This window comes from Chroicocephalus ridibundus, chromosome 1 (genome assembly GCF_963924245.1).
Source record: "Chroicocephalus ridibundus chromosome 1, bChrRid1.1, whole genome shotgun sequence".
Classification (NCBI taxonomy): Eukaryota; Metazoa; Chordata; class Aves; order Charadriiformes; family Laridae; genus Chroicocephalus; species Chroicocephalus ridibundus.
In genome coordinates, this window is record NC_086284.1 from 214,252,091 (window position 1) to 214,279,665 (window position 27,575).

At 40.9% G+C, this 27,575-nt stretch overlaps 1 protein-coding gene across 2 annotated transcripts in view; it reads right to left on the bottom strand.

Moving 5' to 3' along the window:
• Positions 1–27,575, bottom strand: part of CELF2 (CUGBP Elav-like family member 2) — a 561,996-nt gene that overhangs the window by 363,117 nt on the left and 171,304 nt on the right. Inside the window, exon 1 of one of the 2 annotated variants that reach the window (XM_063323640.1) lies at positions 16,080–16,223. The exons of the other annotated variant lie outside the window; for it this stretch is intronic. Within the exon in view, the coding sequence (XP_063179710.1) occupies positions 16,080–16,132 (53 nt within the window). The 5' untranslated portion in view covers positions 16,133–16,223. Of the gene's footprint in view, positions 1–16,079; positions 16,224–27,575 lie in introns of those variants that run through there. 2 annotated transcript variants of the gene reach the window in all.

Consider the following 27,575-nt stretch of genomic DNA (forward strand, 5'->3'; position numbering starts at 1 on the left):
TCTTTATCAATTGGAAGACTTAGCACATGCTACTTTTTTTTAGTCCAGGTGTTCACAAAATTTACAACCAGCCTGTTACTAGTTGTGGAGAGGAAGCAGCAGCAGGCTTCTGTGCTTGACAGTTCAAAAGTTCAAATGTGGATATTCACCCCCCACATCCCAATTATCTGCCTTATGTTAGCATTTGTGACTTTCTGTTTTGTTCTAGGTTTTGTTTTTTTTTTTGGCTGCAACTGTCATCAAACACGTACTAACTCATCTCCTGCAAGTGCTTCACTGCAGTGTCACACGTTTGAAGCAGAAGGATGATAAAAATTCTATTTTGTATATGAATACGACACTTGTTTACTGATCACACCTATGTTGATAAGATTGTTGTTCTCTGCTATTTTTATTAAGAGGTGTAAGGCAGGCACTAATCTACTGATTTACAAGTATCAACACTATGCATTAACTCTCCTTCTCCTAGATAACCTGTTGAGTTGCTGCTACATGTCATCCGAATCCCCACAAGGCAGCAGGCATAACTCATAAGCTAGATACATCCCTCCCCCCCAAAATACCAAACACATTTAATCATGCCCACAAATATTAGCTTTAGCCTTATGTAAGCCTCAAATGAGCACACAAATCTTACTATCACTATTTGAAGTCTAAAACACTGGCAAGATTCCCAAGTAAACCACTGTGATTTTGGAGACCACTAGGAAATTCAAGCAAAGCAGTAAAACTCAGCCTGCCCCAAACAAGCAAATACACTTCTTTGCCAAACAAAAGTTCACAGTGAAGTTAAACACAGTATTAGAAACAATTGAGATTCGCAGAGAAGAAACAGTAAGAGAGGTTCAAAAACCTAAGGAAAGCACACCTCCCCAGGCCGGCGGTCTGCCTCAAATATTTGATGTGCCAGCATGGAATCCAATCATCGACACCCTTTGAAGTCAAGAACGGTTAAAGGTGGCCAGTACCTCGAAGGAGATGCCTTAACAAGAACTGGTTTAAAAACTTCCCAACCAATGTCTTAATTCTAGACTGTGCAGATCGGAAAAAAGCACCCCAGTGCTCGGGCTAGTCTCAGGACACTGGCAAAAGGCCAGACTCTCTTAGGAGCTCAAATTCCAAAAAATGAGAGCACAAAAGATTTTTGAAGCCCTAGCCATCGCTTTTCCTGTCTCAACGAGTGCCAGTGAGCAAGAGGATCACTTGAAAACTTGGCTATAGGCCTCCCATTTTCATTTTGTTTCTTTTAAACAAATAGCTCAGCCTAACAATCTCCAGGACAAACACAGCTAAACAAAAAAGATCCCCACGCAGCACTCACTGATTATTAAGCCTTTGGTTTGGCTTAGAGTCTTCTTTGACAAATAAAAACATAAATACATTGTCTTCATATATAATCTGGGGACATGCAGCTAAGATTGATTAGTACTGGTATGAAGTCTTAAACATAACAGGTCTCTACAACAGCAAGCCATAAGCATGAGAATATAAAAGCACTAGAGTTAAACTATTTTGAAATGACTTAAAACCTTTCCCTGAAGCACACTGTCAGAAACCTTCACAAGCTGATGTCTTCTGTGGATGCTGGGCAGGCGTTTTACTTAGTTTCTGTAGTATGCATTTAAAAGGACCATGAAAATTTGGCCCAGAAACAGAACTGATGCTTCCATTTGCAGTCAAAAAACATTTGTAGCACAAGTAGTCCAGACTGAGGGGGAAATATCATAGCTGAAGCAGAAGTGAACATTTAATCGGAAGTTCACGTGGAATTTAGACGAGTAATTTCTGTTAGCTTGTGGGGTCAGAAATCTTTGTGCAGTCCCTGTTCCAAAAACTCGTGGACTGACAACCACAAAAAAAAATGTAGGTCTCAAAGCAAGTCCAAGATTGTGCAATAATCTTAAAGGAAACCCCGCTATATGATTTTATATATATTAAAAAAAAAAAATACTAGCAAATTCATGCATTTTTACTTGCTGACTGAACGAAAGGTTATTGACCTTAAAAGTCTTTGTGCACATGTGAGCGTGTACCTGTGTGTTTATAGACTAGAAGTCCCCTTTCATGTATTCATTTTTCCCAGAGGCAAGGAAATTTATAACTGTGAAACCCGGCAGCACTGGATTAATTATCTTTACTCCTAAAGATTCCCCAACACCAGGATGATGGGCAACACCATATTGCCCTATGATACAAACATCAAACTCATAATGAAGGACCTTAGGTTATTGCTCCTATTTTCCCTCCCCTACCATTGAGAACACCAGACAGAAAATTAAAGTTCATGGTTTCTACTGGTGCTCTCTCAAACAAAAAAAAAATTGAATTGAAGATTTGGGGGCGGGGGGAAGGGAAGAGGAAACCCCAAAATTTTTCACAACCTTATCAACCTGTTTGTGTAAAGGTTTGATTCTCTTTGAAGACAAGAGTTGTATTTTTTCTACAGGAGAGAAAGAGGGAATGTTCAAAATCAGCTATTTACAAAGAATATAAGCTGCAAAGTAGCAGGAGTTTATTGGGATGATTAAGTTAAGGATCATTCCTGCAATTTGATTCAGTTCTCCAGAAGCTTAAGAACCACTCAAAGGTTCAACGCAGGTTTTGATGCTCATGCAACCAAGCCCCTCAAATTTGACATTTACAGACCTAAGATGACTATTGCTGATTTCAAAACAAAGTGAACATCGTAGTCCCTTCCCACCCTCTTTAGGAAGCAGATGTGTAAGTACAGTCACACACAAATGTTTGCTTAATCCCTCCCACCTTTTTTGAACTTCTTGCGCAGCTTCTGAGATGCTTGGCAAGGAGGTGGTAATCTCAAAAATACTAAATTGTCTTAAGCCTCTTCAAAATGGGCAGTCAAGTAAAACCAGAGAGCCTCTCAGGTACACTGCTTCAGACAAGGACACTTTTAATCCTCATCAACCAAAAAAAAAAAACCCCAAAACCAAAACCAACCAAAAAAATAACAACCCCAAAAACCTAAACCAAAATAGAATCCACCCCAAAACAAAGAGGAAAAAAAGGAAAGACACCACCCCCCACCCCCCCCAACAACAACACTGCAACCACTAGAAATATCAAAAACCCCAAACGAGGATCCCCCCTCCCCAAGTCTGAATCTGCGTCTGGCTCAGCACAAGAAGATCCAACCATGACACACACACAAATCCCAAACAAAGAAAACAGATTTCAAGGGTTCCAGTTCTTCCAGAATAAATTTTTCATCCTTAACATGGAAAGATAATATAGATGAAAAATAACTTGCAAACCCAAATAAATAAAGCTTTTCTAAAAAAATCAAATCAAGTCATAACTGGTCCAAGTTATATCAAGGCTCTCTAGGCATGTAATGAAATTCTCCATCTCTGTATTTTCAGGTGCACCACCCAACTTCAGAAAGTTTGAATTACAACATACAAAAGATCTTATGATCTTGAAATCTTCAGGACCTTGTCTGTTCTGGTCAGTCTAATCTAATCCTTTACCTCAGGGATATGTCTGAATTTGTCTTTGATCACCATTGCATCAAGCTCCCAGGAATTAAATGAGAATCTTGTTACATTAAAACAAAGTTGTTTATAATCAACCATGCACAAGCTGTTGGTATGGCTAGCTGCCACACAAATCAAGGTTAAAACAGGCCAGGCTTACAGCTGAAATATAACTAATATGACATTATTCTTTCAGACATTTGGTTAGGCTGACAAATTTGTAACTCTGTAATTTACACAATGTCCCCATGACATGTGGCAGTACAGCTATTGTGTATGGAGATTTTTTTTTTTATCATGGGAAGGAGGGGGAGGAATTCTACATTTTCCTAATGCAAATCTTTCCCATAACAATTTCGGAATGCATGCTGGCTTGCTAAAGTATACAGTTTACCTATCTGAGAGTATACAAAGTTCAAATGGTAATGGATAATTATTTTAATGCAATACAAAATTACCCTGTGGAACTCATCGGTCCAGAAAGAGGTCAAGATATCATATATAATGCTGTTAAATAAAAGTATATGCTTTAGTAACACAGAGCTTGAAAGATTTGTTCTGTCTTTTGACTCATGCTTTGCATCAATAAAGGAAATGCTATTAGAATTCAGTAATAGGAAAGAAAATTCAATTAGCAGGATTTTAACACTCTTGTATAACACGGGAATTGTCTCATGGGATCAGAATTTGTTTTATATGACCTTCCATCACTAAGAGGTACAAAAAGCCTACACGGATAGGGATATGTTGCCAAATAAGGAAAGATTCTTCTCAACCTCAGATAGTAGTTGGCCAAAGCGTGAGGACTTACATCCTTGCCCATCCATTTTAATCCTATCTAATTGTAGATGTTCCCATCGTCCATAAAAATAATTATTTTTTTTTTTCCAATTCTAAGTATTTGGCCTCCCTGGTATCTACTGGCACAGTATCCTGCGAGCTAATTGTCATGTGGGTTATTGGTTTCAAATCTCTCCCAAGATCTTTTTTTTTTTTCCTCCCTTTTGTGTTATGACAAAATTGAAACAACAAAAGCCTAAATCACCATCTCTGAGAAGTGCTTGTTATTCTGTGCAACTCTTTGCCTCTGTAATTAAACACTCCTCATAAGGAAGTCCTTCTAGGTCTGAAATTATTAGCTAACTATTGCTGCAACCCCTCGGTTAATGCACATTTTTTTTATCATCTTCCTGAAGGAATTCAAAATTGGCTGCTACTACCGAGAAGATACGAAGATACCATATATAGGTAACTGCTCTGTTCCAGACCATCACATCTTAAGAAACCGTCATACATAACGATTATCCAGCTTCCTCCCTGCAAAGCTGATTTTATTCAGTAGTGCCACACTAAGCTTCCAGCTGCTGAAGAAATAAAAAAATGCCCAAACCCTTTGCTGCTGAGCTAGTTCTGCTTTCCTGGCCCACTTGCACCACGTAAGGTTTGTGCAAACTTCCTGTGTGGTCTGACTGCTCTTGTGTGTCTTATGGAACAAAGAGGGGGGGAAACAAACAAAAAACAAAGAAATGCAGAACTCCTTTCCTCCAAATTGTCACGTTTTGTGATGTTGCAACCTGGAGCCCGATGTTGTTTCATACCCAAATCACAAGCTGACTCTAGACATGGCTCATTTTCATCAACAGAGCTTGTTTTCCCCCTGTTGTTATAGACTGTATTTTCATAATATCTGCTTAAATTTAATCCATAACCCGAATTGCCGATACATGATGTACAATCAACCCTGTAATAACTTGCAGAGAGCTTAATAGGAAAACAAGGCAACGATTAGTACAGTCAGATGATTACAGGTACACAGCACATTCAAGCTAGGTTTCTGTACATTTTAGGACATTTTGGTTTTTAAGCTGTTTTATTGTTCTTAAACAGCAACTATGATTTTTTTTTTTTCCTGGAAATTAATTGAAGTCTTTTCCTAGGACTTTTCTGCTATGATGTCTGCCCAGTAAACATCTTTAATTGCAATAAAAATAATGCTGGCAAAGGTAACTTTTTATCTACGTGTAAATAGGATAAAGTTATGCCTTCTGGAATTGGACCTGGAGTCGGATCCATGATCATTCATCTTGCTGTCTTTATTCAACCACATGAATGCGAACAACGTGAATTTTCTTTGCAGTGGATCAAAGTCTTTGTACTATTTTGTCACTGTAAAAATAATTACTATTTTTGTTGTTGGACACTCTGCTGTGCATGGTTGTACAGTATCTACAGATAAGATAAAGGTTGTAAAGTGCATTAACTGCATCCCAGACTCGTACCAATAGAAAAATTCTGATTGTAGTTTACTATAGAAAATATTGCTAGAGAAGGTATTTTTAAATTAGGGGACCTCTTAATATGAGAGTAACTTGCTGCTTCTCTAGGGTGTCGGGGTGGAGAACTGTGACTACTTTTAAATTCTTCTTACGAGAAGAATTAAAGATATAAGAGGAAACCTCAAAGTCCACATAAAATAGGGATCTAGCCAGTTTTGAGGCATTGTGTAACAAGACACTTCAGTTGCACTTGTAAGATCTGCGTGCATGACATAAACTCTCAGTAACCACAGATTTTAATGAATCTCATGGCAAACAGAGCAACTTACTGCCCACAGATGTAGCTGCAACTCTCAGCAAACAGCAGGGAACTTGGTCTAAGAGCAGTCCCAGAGCTGTATGTGGGAACCATGTTGTTCTGGGTTAAAAACACAAACTGGTTTTGCAGAAATAAAAAAAAATAATAAATAAATACCCTTTTTGTGCTCAAGTGGGCAGGAAAAAAAGAAGTTACTCTGTAATGCAGCAAGTTTGGTTTCTCCTGTCACCACTTCCCAGCGATTTAAAATTGCCATGCAACTTATACAGTTAGTTTACACAGCTTGTCTGCAATCTAGGATGCCATAGGTTTAGGTCTGATAATAGATTACACTAAATTTATTGGTCTACTTGAATGTTGACTAAAGAACGTTGACTACGGTCATCTGTTTCTTTTAAATACAAGAAAAAATAACCAGAAAATTAAAACTTAATGTAACCTTATTACCAAGAACTTTTGAAAGCCCAGACTTCAGATGGAGTAAAACTGGGCATCAACAGGCTGGAAGTAATTAATACAGTAAGTGCTCTGAACAAGACATTTTTTTCTCCTATTAGATCCAGAAACTTTACGTAGAAAAAGAAAGATGTCAAGTCTTCTGCAAAACACAGGGGGCCCAACTCTCAGTTACTCTAAGTCAGTAGATCTTGCTCAATGGAGCTTTGTCAGCTTGTGTCAGCCGGAAATCTAACTCGAAAAGTCACATAAAAGACCCTGCCAATTAATTCCTGTTGGACTCAATGAAAGTTTACATCAGTGTTTAAATACTTTTCTCCTTATCACCCCATTGGAGACCTTTAATACCTATCTCCTCCTTCCAAGCCTGTAATTCTTCCCAGGCTACATAAATCCTTTATTTTGGCACGTCCAGCCGAAATATGACCCCAGTCAACAACAACATTTTGCAACTCTTGGGCAAGGTCAGTTTTTCCAAGAAGGGGGAAGTCCAAGGGCTTCAGGGATACCCACCGGCCTCAGCAGTGCCAGCTACTGGCGGGACTGAAATCCTTCCCTAAGACTACACTAGGGCAGAAGGGACTTCCAGCTGGTGACAACTCAGCAAAGATGCCCAGCAGCTCTACAGACAGGGCACATAAAAATTAAGGTTCAAGTACACAGCACGCATTACAGACCCAGTACTTCTTGGAGGAAGTTACGTGGAAAGCCATGCAAACCTTCCAGGGACAAGAAACCACCTCTGATTAACATGCAGTAACCCCTGGCTTGCTTAAAGCAATGATTAATTACAGCCTAAGAGGCTGAGAAGTGAAATTCATCCTAAAAACGCTTGAAGGTGAATTTAGTTACTCTTTTCAGAATTAGGTAGTCTCAGTTTGAAATCTGACAGTGCCTCCTGCTTCAGGATGAGTGTAAAGGGAAAAGCAGCGCTGGGGTTACACATGTGGATTAACTCACTTGTAAATTTATAACCTATTCTTCGTTGAGAAAGATTATTAAGTCCACATATTTCTCAGAAGTGGAATGTCCACGGCTTCAAAGACTCACTTGAAGTCCTTTCTATAATACATCACTGTTTTCTTTGGGACCTGGAAACCAAGAACACTATTTAAAATTAAGACACTCAAAATTAAATAAGAAGTTATCCTCTCCCCCTTTTTACTTTAAAGCTTTCCGTAGTATCTTACGAGTTCTTGGATGGAATATGCTTAATCAAACCACTCAAAAGTCATACGAAGATTTCCAACCCCAACTAAATTCTGGCTCCGCTGATCTACTAATTTAATACATAAACGGAGTCTGCAGTTCAGGTATGTTAAGCTGAGAACCAGTCTCCTGCTACTGAAGATTCTTGCAAAGCTCCCTGAACAAGTAAATTAATTTTTTATCAGATACAAGTTATCTATATAAAGAATTTCTTGAAGATAACTGGCTACAGACAATTTAACTTGACATCTGAAAAAGAAAAGAAAGAAATCCAGCACAACTAACACCACAGATTTCTACAATAACCTGAAATCCACACATTTAACAAAAGAGAGAGACTGTACAATTATTGTTATAATCACTGGAGCCTCCCAATATTTCTATCTTTAGAAAATCTTCAGTTTTAAACTTCGTTGGGAAAAAAAACCCAAACGAACAAACAAGCAAACAACAACAAAAAGGCAGTATCTGCAGATCAACAGGAGTCCAGTAAGTAAAGTGGTACATTAGTATCAGCTTGGGACCAATTCAAGAACAAGTATCCTGTAATGAATTGTCAGAACAAACTCTGTACGCAAGGGAGTTTTTATTCCCAGATGAGGAATAAAAAAAACCTGAGGAATCACTTCCACTTGTGATGAAATATGGGGAAACACAATCAAGGAAAAAAGCATCTGAGAAAGTTATATAGAAACACAATCCATATGGGTTTGGTTGGTTATTATTAAGGGAAATTAGAGTATAATCAATATGAGCGTATGAAGCTGTTCATATAAAAGATGGCTGGATGGTAACATTTAGGTAATGCTTAGAATATTTTTAGTGCCACAGAGCACTTTTCAGGAGTGCTAGAGCTCCTGAAGTCTGAACAGGTTCTTTGGAGACAGCAATACCCACCAGACAACACCCAGCGGGAACAGGTAGAACGTTTTCCTTACAGATAAGAAATTCAGCTCCCGCTCAGGTCCATCAAAGGAAAAATCTTCTGGATCTTGATGTAAAGGCCCAGCGAGAGAGACGGCAAATCTCCCTGGTTTCACCTTCCTCTGCTCCGTACTTGATGCGGCACTTTGAGACTAGCAAGAGATCTTTAATGAATTTCTCTTGAACAGGCAACGCTGTAATAATGACTGCTGGAAAAATAACTATTAGAAGAGTTGCATAGCTCTAATGACACCTCACCATGGGGACAGCAGGGTATGCCACCAATGGCTGGGAAAATGCCACGTGGCACAGGTGTCACTGAACGAAGGTGATGAAACACAGGCCAGTAAGGTTGCATGTCAACTGGGGAGGGGATTAGAAAAATGCAGGAGAGCAAGAAATGAGTCTATGAAAAGAATTATTCTCATGTGCAGCGATGAGACATGAAAAGAGCAGTTATGCAGAAGAGGAACTGCATACCAAAGGGGACACTAAGCTTGGAGGAGGGTTTAATAAAGCAGAACAGTAACCAAGCTTACAAATTTTTATAAAGGGTTACTGAACAGAAGCATCACACACAAACACACCAAAAAAACCTCAACCAAACCCTCCCAAAAAAAACCCCAAAGGGGAAGAATAAGAAATCCAAACTCCTAAGCTAAGCAATTTGCCATTAGGCAAAGCTCAGCCAGACCATTCAGTTGTGGGTTCCAGGCTTTAACCAGCTTCAGCCCGGCAACTTCCCGGAAAAAAAGCTGGTGCACGTGAGGAATTTGAGCAACTTATCTGCAGAGCTGCCTTGCAAAGGCAGAGATACTGGAAGAAAGGAAATAAGAAAATACTGGAATTTAGGAAATAAGCAAGGAATTACTTGTTTTCAGAAGAGTTAAATTCTAGTTTCATTTAACCAAATTATTTTTATGAGGGCAGGTGGTGAAAAGCCCAGCCCAAGGCTGAGCCCTCACTGCTGCGGGCTCTATATGGACACAGCCATACATCTCTACAGCCATGAAAAGTTTATAGCCAAAGTAGATAAGACAGGTATTAACAACTCCATTTTACTGGTGGGAACTGAGGCACACAGAGATTAAGTAACTCATCCAAACTGACACAGAAAGCCTGGGAAAAGCTTGAAATTATAACCTGATCTCTCAAGGCACAATGTAATGCTGCCACTGCCCAGTTACCTTTCCTTTCTACAGGCAATTTCCTCCTTATTTCAGTTCCACTGAGCGACGAACTAGACAAAGCTTAAAATCTGCAGTGGGTTAGTTGTGAAAGAGCTGCAGAGATCTGCAGAAGAACACCGGGACTTCCACTGATTTAAGAGATGAAGATGATGAAGTGGTAGACTGAAGTCAGTATGATTAAGTAACGGGTGTAGGAAAGGATGACCCTGTTTTTACCTGCATCGTGCAACACGTGCATCCCTGTAACTGGGTGTCACTAATCACCATTCAGGAATGAAATTTTGGGGTATAATAGATGCAGAAACAAGCCAACCTCCCCCTCCCTTCAAAAGAAAGGAACCTGAACTCAATGTCTCAAGGCTTTAGCAGGGAAACCACTCCAAACAGCTACCACGTGTCCCAACACATGGGCACAACACAAATTTACATATAAGAAGAGCCCTTCCAGCAGCACCGCTTTGTTAGCGTATGTGCAACTACTGAATTTCTTTGCTGCAAGACATTGGGGGCTCAAGTTAAAACTGCAAAACCAATCAGATAAATTCACGGAGGAAACATTCATCGAGAAAAAAACCCATCACTACTGGCATCGGAAGTCCCTGAACTGCAAACCACTGGTGGCCGGGAGAGAATTACTACAGGCTTATCATCTTAGACTCTTGCTTGGCATCTGTGTTGCTCGTGCAGTAATTTGATATTACATTTTAGGGTTTAGGGCAATTTAAACAATTAGGCAAAGGAACACAGCAGCGATGGTAAGTAAACCTCTTTGTGACGGAGCATTCATTTGAATTGGATGGTTAAATTCCCCATAAAGCACCTGGAAGATTTAACAACTCATGTCCAAATGAACAAGATGTAATAAGCTTGTATACAGGCTTGATATGAAAAGTGGATTGTTTTTAGTAAAACAGTGGAGAATAACCTCTTATTGAAAAGAGTGATATTGAATTTTAATCAGGGGAAAATAAAGATGCAAGAATAAATCTCCGCGGGCTTAGAGAAGGACTAGATGACTTTCTCAGACACCAACAATGGATGCGGGACTGTGTTACATCCTAATCTGCTATTTTCTGTTATCTTTACTTTTTCAATCACCCCATATATCCTGCCTTTTTAAGAGAAAGAAAGAAAAAAAAAAAAAAGAAAAACTGCCAGTATTGTCCTCTACAAAGTACAGAGGAAGCAGACAGAAAAGATGAAAAAATGATTAAAAACTTGTACTTCAACATATCTGGCCCTAATTTTTCATCCCAGTATTACTTACTTGAGTCACTGTAGAGTTACATGTTCAAACTGAAAGCAGAAGAATCCAGACCATGTTTTGCTGCTCGTATCTTACATATCAGAGCTTAGTACCAACCATCATCCCCCTGGTGATACTCAGCTGTGTCATCACTTGTGACCCTCACTACCATCCCTTTTAGTGCCATCTCTGACATGATCTGTATTTTCAGAGGGGTTAACTGGAAAATAACTTCTCAAATGTGTTTTTAATTATTACAAGATACACACACCCTCTTTTTCATGGATTTTTTCTTTTTTTTTTTGTAAAGTGAGCATATTGTGGCAATTATGGGGGAATTTGTATTCTCTGCTGACAGCTGAAATTCCATTATCTGTATTTCATGATGGCGATGGAGTCCAGCATTATGTCCCTGGGCCAAACTTTCAGGGCTCGTTTTGTTTTTGAGGAGTGGCTGGAGACTTTTCAGAGGCTGGAGATTTTTCAGGTCCTCAAACACATGTGAAATAATGCTTTTGTACCCCTTTTTCTGAACAGTAGTTCTCTGTTGGGGGTCCATGTACTAAACTGGGCTGTTCAGATACTGAGTACAACACAGGGCGCCTTATCTAAACCTTTGCGAAGATGGAAAGGCAAAAGCCAAATCAAGAACAACTGACATCACTACAGTTGCCTCAGTTTATTGTTCTGTGCCAACAACTGAATTAGAGCCATTGTGTGTATTTTCCTCCCCCTTTCCCCAATTTGAACACCTTGAAGCTATTTAACCCATCTTAATTCACAGGCAATCATAGAAGCTGGGTGTGGGGACAGGAATATTAACCGAAAACAACTCATAATACAAACACCAACAAGGCCAAAATTGCTCTTCCTGGACTGACTTGCCAAGCATGAAAAACACTTTTTTTCCTGAAAAGCCAAACCATTCACAAGCTGTTTGGATGGGGTGCGTGGTGGGAAAAGGCATTCTGGAGAGAACATTTGAATTGGTACATCCGCCTGACACACGACGTGTTCCAAACAAGATGTTCCCAGCTCCACCAGCCAAGTTGCAGGGGCCAATGCAATAGAACTTGTGGAATTGGGGTCGTCTTGCTGTACGCCCCTGCATCCAGATTCGCTGCTTCACAGGTTGCAAGCTGACCGCTCATCTGAGTGAGAGCTCCTACTCTTTGCTTGGATTTCGCCTTGAGGTTGCAAAGTCAAGTTAAAAACAATTTTTATTTTTTTTTCCCCTAGCAATAAGCCATAGAAAGGTCACATACTTCTTCAGCCAGGAATGCAAAGGGGTACAAGGTTTTCCCTGTATAGGTAACTCATATGATTTATAGTGCTGTATTTAGCCTCGCTGGAGCCAAATTAAGGGAGAAAAGCAACAGAAGAGATGTGGCCTTCAGGGATATTTCCCCCCCTCCTTTTTGTGCCTTTCCTTGCCAGGCTACTGCTCTGCTTTTGCTGTTGTAGGGGCCCAGAGCTCAGGCTCCACCTTCAGAAACAGCGACCAAAGTTGTCCCCGTCATGTACAAGGAACGAAACCACGTCCCAGAAGCACAGGGAAAGTTTTGAACAGGTATTAGAGACATCTCTGGAGTCACAGCAGCTGATCTCAGTCTCTCTTATGCACTAGAGGGGCTGGATCCCAATTACCATATAATTTTGGAGACGGGTAAATGGGATTTTTGTGTCTGCAGAGGGCTGGGCAAGCACCATTTGCTGGTAAAGCTCTGAAGGATTTTAAAAAGGCCTGAAGTTTTGCCAATCTCTCCTGGCTCCAAGGAGTACAACAGACACGGCACTTATTCTAGTCACACTATGAAAAGTGAGAAGGCATCTATAAGGGAGGATCAGGCAGCAGCGTGTTAATGTCAAAGCACAGATCTTACACTGGGAGCTTATCTGAAAAGAGACAACAGGAGATCTGACAGATTACTTTCCAATAACTTTAATATTCAGATCACTATCAAGAAATCCAGTGAAGGAAGATATTTTCTGAGGTGGGTTTTATTCTGGACATTAATCTGCGCTCAGGGCCCCTGAGATCCTCCCCCCTTGCTGTAACGTGAAGCCAGTGGGAGCTGAGACTTGCCAGAGAGTATTGCAACTCTCCCTGTCCTACCCCAGACAGACACAGCAAAGAGAGGGAGGCCTGATGTAATAGTATATATGCACACCGTATTGCCATTTATTTATTTTAATACCTCTGCTGGCTCTCCCAGCCCTGCTGGGTAAAGTCCGGCAAAATCCCCTGCCATCCTCTCCCACTCGTTATGTTCCACCACCAGCCACAGCCTTGTCTGTTGTTATATTGTACCTTCTCCTTTATTATTTCCTTTATTCAGAGGTCAGAAGATGGGCTTGCAGGAGATTTGGGGACCAGGGCAGAGGAGCCAGTACCAAGGCAGCCCACAGCTGGTCCAAGCCCCTGGGAATTATTAAACCCCAATGCAATTATTCCCCCTTGTGTCTGTGGGATCTGCGTCCTTCAGTCTTTTCCCAGCTAAGCAGGTCTCAAACTGTGAGCTAGTCACAGCATAAATTACAGAGGGTGCACAAGGAAAACAAAAATTGAGAATTTGCCACTGTAGGACACTACTTTTGAGCTGATCGTAGCATTTGCTACAGCATTTCATTTGTGTCTTGAAGAATTGCTTTGTGCCGCCTAAGAGAAACACATAGAAACACCCCTCTCTCTCTCATAAATAGCAGCTACAGGCTGCCGTGGTATACTGGGGGTGGGGGAGACACTAAAAACCGGTAAGCTCAGAAGCATCAAACAGGCTGGAAATTGGCCTGCAGAAGAGGAAATAAAATTTATAAGAAAAGGTAGAAGTGGCATTACAATTCAATAAATCACAAGCCATATGAGCTACATGTTGGCTTCTAGCTCTTCGGTTGTTTTTTCTTTTTTTTTTCCACTATTAGTGATCATTGCACTTACATTGCATACTGCCTTTTCCTACCTTTTAACCCTCTGCATCCTGCTGTTGATCTGCACAATATCACATCTGTACAGAGTCGCTGCTGTAATTGTACACAGTAGCTGCACAAAGAAATACCCAGTAAAATGGACTTTATCACATCTTTGACCTACTCTGTGTCCATACAGCTGTAATCTCCAGATTCACACACAAAGTTGGGAAACTTCAGTCATGCTGTAGGGAAAAAAATGTGCCAGGGAGATATTTCTTCTCTAGTCATGTAAACACGCCATTTTCCCAAGAAAACAGGATTCTTCGAGAGGGCAACAGTGTCTCCTCCTCAGATCTGCTCGACTTTCAAGTCCTGTGTGTCATCCCTCAACTCAGCAAAAAAAATAGACATCACCTGACTTGGCTAACAGAGGAATAAGAAGTAGTCTCATAGCGCTTGACAAACTTCTAAAATAATTCCTAGAACATCTTTTTCTGGAGCACACACACTGTAAGACAACGCATGTGGAGCTCTGCAAAAGCACTTTACTGGCATTCGCTGGCGATGACTCACAGAAGTCACCCCAGCTCTGGTCCGATGCCGCGTGACCACCCACCCTGGATTGCCAATCACAGCCCTGCACTCCCCCATCCCGCACACCACCACGCTGGAGCTAACATCCACGCTGGAGTTCTGGAAGTCAAATGGAAACTCCTCATTCTGTGCTGACAGTCCTAAGTGACTTTAAAAGAAATAAATAAAATAATGAAATAAACTTGCAGTAAGACCGCTATGCCAAGTCTCATACCACAGATGAGGATAAAGGATCTTAGTCCACATTCCTACACACAGGCTCAGAAGATGGTCAGAGAAACTTAAACTTTTGAAAAAGAAAGTTCAACGCTCTGCGAATATGAGGAAAAAAACCCTAGTCATGTAAGTAGACATTATAGTTTGACTTTTGAAGGGTTGTTTTTGCTCTTTCAGCTCAGGACACATTAAGTTCTTTAAAACATTGTAGCAAGAAGCTAAAGTAGACTTTAAAATATTATTATATTAATAACAATAACATCACAACCTACACACCCCCTCAAAATTTACTCCCTTAAAAATTTACTCCCTTAAAAAAGAAAAAAAAAAACACACACAAAAAAACCCCCCTGTATTGGCTGCAGCTTCATGTTTTGCTTAACAGCTGAGGGAAATAAACTTTATATATAACTAATTGTATAATTTTGCCATCTACATTCCCAGATGGTTCCAATGTTTTAGTGAAGTTTCTGCAAACCATCTGCAAACTTTTTGCATGTCCGGATTCTCAATAGGCAGAACCAGGCGCTTAGAGCAGCATTAAACATGGACATTTAACACTGTGGAGTTTTAATATCTGCAGCAGGCATTAACAGTGATTATTTTTTTTTTTGCCCCCTTTATCCTTCTTTTTAGCAGTTTGAGTTACCATTTTTCACTATTCAAAGAAAAAAACAGCAGTGCTGAAAGGAAAAATCAGTAGCAACTTTTAAGTATCAAACACATGCCTTAGAGGGACAGCAAACTGTGGAAGTTTCACCAACAAACGAAACAAATACATTTGTCCCCCTTCCTTCCCCCAAGATTATTTTCCACTTCTTGATCAACTTTCACGCTCTTTTTTTTTTTTTTTTTTCCTCCTCTGAAGTTTCCCACCCATTCCCCCTGCAAAGCACGGCGAGGAAAACAGAGAGTTAATCCTGCAGTTTCAACTGGTGTGAGCCTTTACTATTAACTTGAATTCACAGCACAATCTCTCCTTAAAAAAAAAAATAAATAAATAAAAGAAAGAAAGAAAAAGATTCCTCACTGCACTGTAACACCAAGAAGTATATTTTAAAAATCTCCCTCGGGTCTCCCTAAACATCTGCTTAAAGGTTTGCTGTATCTTAAAAGGGCTGTAATTACCAGAAACTCCTCTCGTACTTAAGCCCAGGGCTCACATTTCGATTATAACTCAAGCTCCAGTTAATTTAGGGCTAAAGCAGAAACGCCTGTACCAAACAGAAGAAAACACAGGCCTACCTTAAAACTTTCCAGCTTTTCAGAGGATCCAAGTCAGAAATTATAGACACCATTGCGGTAATAATAACAATAATATATATTAAAAAAAAAAAAAAACCAACAAAAAACACGGCAGGGAAGCCTAGCCACAGAAGCAGCAAGTACTCTACTCGGTGTGGGAATGACAACAAACCCAGCACAGCTCTTCCTCCTTCTCAAGCTGATAAGCACTTGTCCCAGCTTCTCTCCACCCCCAAAATCAATCTTGTGCTATATTGCTTCACAGCCCCAGTTTCATTTCTTCACCACTACCTTTTAAAGCCCTTGTAATCTGCTCCAACTGATCAAATTTGACCTTTTTGTAGCCCACTTTATTCCAAGCACAGCCCTCAGTTAAATCTCTCTTTATTAACACCGTCCTTCTTGGCTTTCTTTTGGAACAAACACAGCTCAAGCTTGAAGCCTCCAGCCTTTGCCAGCAATCATTTACAGATTACTGCAAGCTGCAGTCTTCTCCTTTTGGGTATTTTCTTCTGCCTCTGAGGTTTGCTTTTATATTATTTTCTGAAGGTTGTTGGGGGTCTCCCTTTCCCTATTCTGCGCGGGTTGGAGTTTGACACCTTTAAAGGAGGGACTTTCTAATGCAGCTCCTCTCCCACCCTTCCCTCCTCCCCTCGCCCTCATATAGACCGATAACGCACATTAAAAACAGTTCACAACCTTTTGAACACAGAACCATCTCCCCCCCCGCCCCCCTTTATTTTTTTAAATCTATTAAACTTGGCAGACTTGTGAGCTGAAGCTGTGAGTGAAAGCAGTCTGATTTATAGCAAGACTGCTATTATGGTAGAATAATAATAATATGGTAGAATAATGAACAGCCTAATAATGCAAAGGCAGATGTAACCCTTTGGATGTCTGAAAGGGGAAAAGGTGTCTATTGAATTCCATTAAATCCATTTCTTCTTTTTGCTGCTACTTAAAAAATAAATAGTAAAGCGTGCTCCAGATCACTATGGTGATGTGAAAAGTTGTGTAACTGCTGTTAGTGTATGTTTATTTAGGAAAATCTGGATGATTGGCTTCTTTTGTGTTGCCGTAACACTTTTTGACATTGATTTCCCTGCATTTAAATATTACTCTTTTGCATTGTTTTTCTTCCCCCCTCTAAACATTTTCCATTCATCCTGTGAATGACTTTACCTTCTCCTTCAGCTCCACGGATTCATTGGGAATTCTAGAAATTCCCAAATTAAAATTCTGGGGAGGGGGAGCAAAACTACCACAAACGACAGATACTTCCACTTTGCTATTTATACCACAGGCATATGCTCCGAGTTTCACTCTGCTACCAGTTCTCCAAAAAAAAAAAAAAAAAAAGAAAAAAAAAGAAAAAAAAGTTAAGTTCAGCTCTTATATGTAAAAAGAAGCAGTAATATGATGGTCAGATAGAGATATGGTAGTGTGACACCACACGCTCATGGAAACATAAAAGGCACAATAAGGCTTAATAAACTTTTGAGTTTGGTTTAAGTTTTCCACCACCTCATCCTTTGGTGAGATAAAACTCGAGCTACGTCTAAACTGGTTTCAGAGCTCCGTTTTGCGCTGTAGGCTGGTTTTGGGCAGCCTGAGCCTCCCCTTGCCAGTGGCCCTATGGTACAAAGGCAGCACAGTCTTGCCCTTGCCAGGAGGTGACCGTGAGGCTTCCCACTGCCCCCCAAAAAGATTTTGTGACCATTTTGTCTGCCAGACAGGAGACAGCAGTCAGATAGAACCAACCAGTTTTAAACTACCTAGGTACAAAAATGCCTCCTTTGTTCAAAGGCCAGCACATCATTGACCCCTCATTTAGGAGAAACATCGAGTCCTCTGCTGCCTCTTTTTCCACCCCTCAGCCCTGCGAAGCTCCTGGCTCAGTATGTGGGGCCACATCAGTTGATCAGTTTAGCGAGTCAGGCCCCAGGTTCAGACCTCTGGATTTTACATCCTCCCCTGGGATACGGCTCCAAAAGCTTTGCTTTATCTCCGAGGGGTGTAACAAGGATAAACACATCAGAGCCTGCAGGTGCAGATCTGGGGGAGGAGGGTGGAGGACAGCTGGGGGTTACAGATGCTCCACCTTCCTCTTAACACCAGTGTGACACAGCGTGCTTCTCACCCAATACACACATATCTCTGAGCACTTCTTCGTAGATAAGGGTTGTATCCACCTCCGGAGACTTTGGGTCCATATACTTATTTACCTACAGGAGATGGGTTAGGTGCTTGCCACAAAAAATGAAATTCACTTGCCACTTGTTATATGTTTCTTTGTGGAACTGAGAAAACCTTAATTTTTAGTGTGGTAAGCAATTCAAAAGAGATTGGCCGGTGTCTCTTCCTTTCTTCCTAAAAAGTTTGTAAACCACCATACAAAGGTTAAGCCCTCGCTTGAGCCTGGGAAGAACGTAAGTGGTGACATTACTCTGCCTTTTCTCTTTCCTGTCTATCTTACTGTCACATTTGCTTGTTTTAGAGCTAAATTCATGTGTTTTCCCATGTAAACTTCTCACTGAATGTTTCATATCAATGATCGGGCCCGAAGTAAGAAAGGCTTCAAGCTTAGACCGCAAACAAAAAAATTCAAAATACCCTGTTCTATCATGTCCAGATGGTGATTGGTGACAAGTGGTATCCCTCAGGGGTCCAAATTGGGACCAATACTGTTCAATATCTTCATCAAGGACATAGACAGTGGGATCGAGACACCAAGCTGAGCGGTGTGGTTGACACACCTGAGAGACAGGGTGTCATCCAGAGGGACTGGACAAGCTTGAGAAATGGGTCCGTGTAAACCTCATGAAGTTCAACAAGGCCAAGTGCAGGGTCCTGCACCTGGGTCAGGGGAGCTGCCAGAATCAGTACAGGCTGGGGGATGAAGGGAGCAGCCCTGCCGAGAAGGAATTGCAGGTACTGGTAGATGAAAAGCTGAACGTGAGCCAGCAATGTGCACTCACAGCGCAGAAAAACAACCACATCCTGGGCTGCATCCCCAGCAGTGTGGCCAGCAGATCGAGGGAGGTGATTCTGCCCCTCTACTCCGCTCTGGTGAGACCCCACCTGCAGTGCTGCGTCCAGCTCTGGAGTCCCCAACATAAGGAGGACACGGACCTGTTGGAGTGGGTCCAGAGGAGGCCACGAAGATGATCAGAGGGATGGAGCACCTCTGCTGTGAGGACAGGCTGAGAGAGTTGGGGTTGTTCAGCCTGGAGAAGACTCTGGGGAAACCTTATTGCAGCCTTTCAATACTTAAAGGGGGTTTATAAGAAAGATGGGGACAAACATTCTAGTAGGGCCTGCTGCGATAGGTCAAGGGGTAATAGTTTTAAACTAAAAGAGGGAAGATTTAGACTAGATAGAAGGAAGAATTTATTTTTTTTATGATGAGGGTGGTGAAACACCAGAACAGGTTGCCCTGAGACGTGGTAGATGCTCCATCCCTGGAAACATTACAGGTCAGGTTGGACGGGGCTCTGAGCAACTTGATCTAGTTGAAGATGTTTCTGCTCATTACAGGGGGTTTGGAATAGGTGACCTTTAAAGGGTCCCTTCCAACCCAAACTATTCTATGATTTTATGCCTCCTTGGAAGCCCAGTTTGAGTCGTCGTTGCATTCTATCCTTCTGCTGTTGCACATCAAGACAAGAAAGAGACAACGATGCCCTGCCTTTATACCCCACTTATGGATGTAACCGGTTTCAGTTTCTGTGTGGGTCAGGAGTGAATGAGAGCTACAAGGTGAGAGACCTTTACATTAAGGTTGGATGCTCCTATATCACTTAACTTGAAGGACTAGAAACACGAGGTGGAGGACCACAGTTTCCCTTAGATGGAAAAACCAAGGCCAAGAGAAACAACACAGCCCATCCCCAATTTTAGGTCAGCACCAAACCAGCCCAGAGCTCCACTGCACCAAGATGCTGAGCATTTCTAACTCTGTTCATCCAGAAATTCCACAAACTCACAAAATAGCTCAATTTCAAGAATTTTATCTCTAACAAATGCATTTTATACTTTCCATGGACACGTTTTTCACTGCCTTCCCACAGAAAACGCTCCATTATTTCCTCCAACATATCCACATGAAAACGATACTGTAGGAGTAAAGATTGTTATTCCTTTCCCATTTGCAATTATTTACGGTCATTTTTATTGTTTTCATCTTAAATTTTTCTTGTCTGGAAAGAAAGCCACGTCTCCATTTTGCTGGACATGGCTGGCATTTTGCCAGCTTTCCTTACAACACTGAAGAAAGCAACTATAAGCTTTCTAAAAATAAAACTAGAAGATTAAGTTTAGCACAGAGAAACTTGCGACAGGCAATGGATTTTCCAAAACAGCCTCACGTATTTCATACAGCATGTAGCTATAGTAGGAGAAAACAAATAAAACAGAAACAGAAACCCACTGTAAAATTATTTTAACTCTTGTGCTTGGGTAGCGGCACTCCAGCCCATCCTTTAGCTAAATGTTTTTTCTGTTGCAGTTAAGGACTTTGTCTTCAAAACTTTTATTTTTATGCTTCAAGTCAAGAAATTTCCTATGATCTTCAGCTTGTTTGCCAAGAAACAGCCAGAACATCTGTGAAATATTACTTAAGCAAATTTATTACAGTTAGCCAGGAGGCAACAGCCCTGAAAGTTTCCTCTACCTGCTGAAATGCAGCCCATTGTATAACTTGAGTCTCTCATGCCATAACATGTCCCACCAGCAAGAGCTTAGCAGTTCTCAGTTAATATGATAAAGAAGTACAAGCTTTCCAAGATTTTGAGTCATGTTAAAGTAAATACATATATATATACTTTTGAAAACAGTATCCATATATACATGCACATAGACAAAAGGATGTCTAAGCAATGTCATCATCCTTAGTTTAGACAGCTGTGGAGTCAAAAAAGTTCCAGATCAGCTAGCTACAAACATTTGAAGGTCAAGTACAGGACAAAGCATTTAAAAAAGCATAAGAAATGATGGCTACTGAGTATTAGAAAGATGGCTGTATGTCATGAGATTTTTTTTCCCAGCTGTTTCCTTACCAGAAACCTATTGGACCGAGGACTTCATAGTGTTGGGCAGGAAAATAAACCAAGTATAGTAAGCAGGTTGGGTTGGTTATTTAATCTTCTTTCAAGGGTGTTATCTCATTCAAAATATTTTAGGAGCCAAGGAAGATTTGTGAAAGCACAACTGTTTAGTCAGGATGCCCAACAGCCTGATTATCAGGCAATAGTAGGGAAATAAATAACCTTCTAACATCTTCCCAACACATATTTTCCGTCGCTCTTTCATACAAAGCAATATTAAGCTATTTGAAAGAAATCCTGGTCTTTTTTACCAGGAAAGCCTCACTCTCCCTAGGGAGCCTGTTGTTAAACAAAAGCTTATCTATTAAAGAGTGGCCTCTAACTTCAGGGCTGCTGTTGTGGGCTGATAAAGGCTCTTCTCCAGACTGTCTCATGCTGTCCCTTCCCCGCCATCCTTTCCACCCCCCTGCCTCTCCTCCCAGTGCCTAGTGCCTCGCCTTTTAAGCAACGGAGTGACTAATTGAAAATGCATTCCAGTGCTTTACAAGCAGCTTTTCCTTTCCTGCTGACCAGCCAAATGTTTTAAAGTTGGCAAGATGCTGTTTTAACTTGGGAACTTGGGCACTTGTTCATGGCCTGGACGTGTGAAAAAAAAAAAAAACAAACCCTGGCTGAATTCAATAATTCTGTTAAAAAAAAATTAATTAAAAATCTCACTTCTAGAACTGGGATGAGTAAATCCAAGTAGTACAAATCTTTAAAGCAAATCCATTCTCTCGTCATGAAATACATGATCCAAGAAACATGAAATTGTAAGTCCTAAGTTTAAGAAATGCATAAAGTCGTGCACCAGTGCTTGGACACAACCAGAGAAAAGCAGTTACAAGCAGGCAGAAATCCAAATGACAATTACCCGTTGGGAAAGAGTACTGTAACCAAAACACCCCGGAGACAGTCAGTAATCACTGATTCATGGCCGGTCAATGGCCAACCAGTCTGGGATTCAGCGCATCTTATCACACACAGCAACTTAGAAATTGGCTTCATCCAGCAGCTGCAGAGATTTAAGGGTTTTGTTTCTTTGCTAAACAGCAGGCCTGATTGTACAAAGCCTGCACTTTAACAGTTAATCATTAATCTTAAATTACATAAATGCGTCTCATACTTATCGACTTCTCACTTTTACGAAGTCTGTAGAGACAAACTTTCGAGAGATGGTATTATTTTTTTTTTATGGATTGTGATTTTAATGGATTTTCAAGTACTTTCAGGTTTTACTCATGACAACTGCTACAATAAAAAGCCTTATGAACAAAGATGTGTTTCGTGCCTATTCACCTAGCAGAAAATGACTATTATGGCATACTTTATTATGGGAGAAATGCTTTCCAGCCTCTCTGAAGAGACAGTCTTCCCCAAACTCCCATCATCCTAATTGTTTTTAAGGTGTTTGTGGTTTACTTTAACCAGCATATGAGCCAAACATTTACGTCCTGTGCTAAATTTCTCTTTATTGGTTAACAGGAGGGTTTCTTCATTCTGCAGCACTGGCAGAGTGAGAGCACTTCTGTAGTCCAAGGCAGGGCTTGCCCTTCCTAACCCAAACGAAAGAAAGAAAGAGAAGAAAAGCTCCTTGTATTTGCCAGACGTGTTCAAAAAGAGCTACTTGCACACCCAAATCTGCTTCTTTCATTCCATTCCTGAGAGTCATGGGTCAAATTTGGTAGAGAGGAAAATAGCAGCCGTTAACTGTTCCAGCGCCGCAGCAGACTGAAAAGCCAAAGCTGACACTGTCCTTTCATTTCCATTCTTTTCGTGTCAGGTCATACAGTGAACACCAAGAGGTCCTTATGAATCCTTATGAAAAGGTTATTGTTCAGGCTGCCTCCGTAACATAGTCCAGAAAATAAAAACTTTGGTAATGACCTTAATAAGTGCTTTGTTGTGAAGGCCATGTTTTCACATGGACCACAGCTGCATTTGTACAGTCTGAATGCCATCTCATGCAGCGTTGGAGTGTAAATCTAAAAGTAATTAAATTATGCTGAATGCATACTGTAAAATGTTTAGGAAACAATTTCTAAAGAGATAAAAGGAAAATTAGTGGCTCCATATCCATATATGTCTTCAGCAGGCTCTTCAAAAGTTTACCTCGGGTTTTCTATCCAACACAGAAGTCCAGAGAATAGGATGATTATTGGTAAGGGACTAGATGGAGGTATTCGGTGAATTCCTCTTAGTCTTTCTTCCTGACATTGTGGAAACTATTTTTTTGTCTGTGCCCTACTTTCCCATCTGGGAGGGACAGATACCACCCTAGCAATTTGCAGAGCACAACACCAGGAACTTAGTAGAAGACACAAAAATTGGCAGCTTTATGAAATTCCCTCCTTTCCAAGATTGTTTTAAGTCTAAATCAACTAAAATGCTGGTTTGTCATTCAGTGTAAAAGAACATGATCTGTTGAGACAGATGGCTTCTACCACTTCAAAAATTTAAGAGTTGCTGTAGCAAAGCAGCAACCCCCTGAAGCTTTAAAAAATGGTCACCTACACCATACCCTTTAAAATGAAAATAATTTAAAGGCTCCAAAGTCCTAGAGGGAAATAAGGGGGAAATAGCAAAAGGGAATAGTTACGAAATTAAAAAATGGTGAAATAAATCTTCCATTTCTGAGATTCATCTTTATCAAGCTACATTCCGGCACATGATTTTGAAAGTACCAACCACAAACACCTACGCTGTACATGGAGCTTATGTCCTTTAAACAGAGAGAGACACGAGGTCCCCTGTGACAGTGTGCTTTGCTATTGACCTAAAGATGATGACATGCAAGTAAGGAAAGAGAAAATGGTTTAGATGCCAGAGCAATCACATACATATTTCATCTAAAGGCATGGAGAAGCATCCTTTTAGCCTGTGTATGAACTGTACCAGCACAGGCTTACTTTATGTCTGACGCTGCTCAGGATTCAAGATTTGCTGGACCCACTGGAGATAACACTGTTTCATCTTCCCTTCCTATTACGAAGTCAGGGAAAGCTGACAAAATGGGAAGACTACTTTTTTTTGCCGTGACAGCTGGCAGGAGATTTTTATAGGCACAAAAAACAATTAAGTGTCCTGATTCTGGGCATGTAACTCCCCTGGAGCCTTTGTTTAGAAGTGCTTATCTGCTTGCATAGGCACAAGCATCTACAAATCCATGTACAGGTGTGTGCGTACATCTAAACAAAGCACCGTGGAACACACTGAAATAATCTGTTGCTCTCCTGAGGAAAAAAAAAATGCTATCCCTCTGAAACCAGTGCAGGAGAGAGTTTCATAACAGTATTATTTCATCAATAGAAGGCTGGAATTAAATTAAGTTCTAAAATACAACTTATCCATATAAAAAGTGCACTAAAAAGGACTTTTTCCTAATTCAGGGGAAATCAGAGAAAATTATTTTCTTAATTATTGAATGCAATTATTTGCCTTTATTATGTAAAGAATCTTATTTTATAAGTGAAAAAGCCGTACCGTGTTTTTTCTATTTGTGAGGACTATTAATTTCAAAAAAAGCATCATGTAAATGTTTGTTCATTCCCATGTCGGCAATTCCAGTACTTCCTACATCTCTTCATGAAAGTTTTATACCTTTCAAAGCATTAATAGTTACTGTAGCCCGGATTACATTATTTATATACACAGGTCATATTCACACAAGCAGTTTGTTTATAAGAGATCCTTTCCTTCCATTCAGAAATATTCAAAATCTCATGTCACACGCTTTCTTTCTTGCTGACCTCATTTACAAAAGCCCAAGCACTGTAGTGATTTTTCTCCCAGACAAGGCCTAGGCTGTGATTCCAATAAAGACAAGCGCAGGTCCCCATGTTGAAAATAAAACATTTTTATTACTTTCTAAACCTCGGGCATAAACATTCATTGCTTCATCTGACAAAATCCCACCAATAAAAACTGCAAAAAAGAGTTAGATTAATAGAACCAACTTTCTAGAACATTACACTGCCCTCTAGACATTGGATGTCTTGAAAATTGCGTACTGTATGGTTGGGCCCATAGGGTAGCAAGGGAAATGTCCTTGTTTTCTCATTTGGTTGGTCAATTGTTACAGCCTCAGTAAATCCATGCTTCTCACTGGCTGAGTCTCCCAAGCCTGGATTGAGTTAGTTGCTAATAAACCACGGGGTGTCCTTGGGAAACTTACTTCTTTTCACAGGTTCCTGGTGTGTCTGGCAAGAAGAGTTGAGTAGATCATCCCTTATGGCCACCTTAGATTTCACTGCTCCCCCTGCCTGACAGAATTTTGAGAGGGCTGAATTATGTTTCTTCCTCATCAGCCAGGAAGGAGTTCAGTCTCTGTCTGAGGAAATCAGGAGGGGAAGATGGTGCTGCTTCTCATAATAGTTTCTTCAAATAATTTATATTTCTCTCTTTTAGTTTGTAGCTTGTCTGCAAAAAAGGAGTTCCAGCTGCTGCTATGTCTTATCCAGTAGCTTGAGAAAACTCTTTCCTCTTGCAGAAATAAGTGTCTAGTCACCTACCAGACTGCTTTTAGATACTCCTAAGCCTTCCTTTTCCCTTTTTCTTTTAGATACTGGCTCCTTGGAAAGTAAACAGAAAGTGAACTAATCATGAGCTGGCCTAAATTACCTCAGGAAGGTTCGTTTCTTTACCTCCAATGGCTCCACAAATGAAAAAAAAAAAAAAAAAAAAAAGGAGGTTAAAATCCTCTGGAACAGATTGAACTCTATATTGCTAACTTAAGGATTTCCTTCTGTACTTGAATCATTTGCTTCTCACAGAATCACAGAATAGCTCCCCTGTTGATGACCTCCAGAGGGACTCGCCTCTGGAGGTCATCCAGTCCAAACTCCCTTCTCAAGCAGGGTCACCTACAGCCAGTTGCTCAGGACCATGTCCAAATGGCTTTTAAATATCCTCAAGGATGGAGACTCCACGACCTCCCTGGCTAACCTGTGCCAGTGCTTGGTCACCCTCACAGTAAAAAAGTGTTTCTTGATGTTCAGAGGGAACCTCCAGTGTTTCAGTTTGTGCCCATTGCCCCTGGTCCTGTCACTGGGCACCACTGAAAAGAGCCTGGTTCTGTCCTTTTTGCACCCTCCTTTCAGGTATTTATATACATGGACAAGATCTCCCTGAGCCTTCTCCAGGCTGAACAGTCCTGGTTTTCTCAGCCTTTCCTCACAGGACAGATGCTCCAGAACCTTAATCCTCTTTGTGGCCATTTGTTGGACTCTCTCTGGTATGTCCATGTCCCTCACGTACTGAGCAGCCCAGAGCTGGTCACAGTACTCCAAGTGTGGCGTCACCAGTGCTGAGTAGAGGGGACCTGCTGGCAATACTCTGTCTAATGTGGCCCAGGATACCATTCGCCTTCTTTGCAGCAAGGACACTTTGCTGGCTCATGTTCAATTTGGTGTACACCAGGACCTCAGGGTCCTGAGGATCATTAATGAAGATGTTACACAGGACTGGACCCCTGGGGTACACCACTAGTTACTGGCCTCCAACTAGACTTTGCACTGCTGGTTGATCAGTATCCCCTGGGCCTGGATGTTCAGCCAGTTTTCAGTTCACCTCACTGTCCGCTCCTCCAGCCCACACATCAAGACCTTGTCTATGAGCATCTTATGCGAGACAGTGTCAAAGGTCTTACTGAAGGCCAGGTAGACAATATCCACTGCTCTCCTCTCATCTACATAGTCATAGAAGTTTATCAAGTTGGTCAAACATGATTTTCCCTTGATGAATGCAAGCTGCCTACTTCTGATGATTTTCTTGTCCTTGACGTGCCTGGAAATGGTTTCCAGGATTACTTGTTCCACCATGTTCTCAGGGATTGAGGTAAGACTGACTGGCCTGTAGTTCCCTGGGTCCTCCTCCTTGCCCTTCTTGAAGAAAGGAGTGACATTTGCCTTATTCCAGTCTTCAGGCACTTCTCCTAGTCACCATCATCAAGTTTGTCCAGAAGATCATTTTTCATCCATGCTGGCCTTCTGAGATTTTTGCCTGACTTTGTATTTGTTGGGATGGAAATCTCTTGAGTTTGGAGGAGATGGTCCTTGAATATGAACCAGCTTTCTTGGACCACCTTTCCTTCCAGGGCCTTATCCCATCTTTGAAGATGCCAAAGTCTGTTCTCCTGAATTCCAGAGTTTTGAGCTTGCCTTTCACCCTCCTCCCTGCCCTCAACATCCTGAATTGCACTTAAAGATTGATTCCAGACAACCTTCTTTTCAAATTATGGGTGCTGCATCTAAAATTCATGTTCATTTTATGATGTCAATAGTGAGGTCAGGTTTCATGTTGACATTATTGTTGACAAAACTGGGCCCAATACTTCTCCCAAAATACAATCGTCCAGCTGAGGCCTGTTTTGAGATGTTAACTGGCCTTTGTTCAATCCAAGTTAACCTGTGCT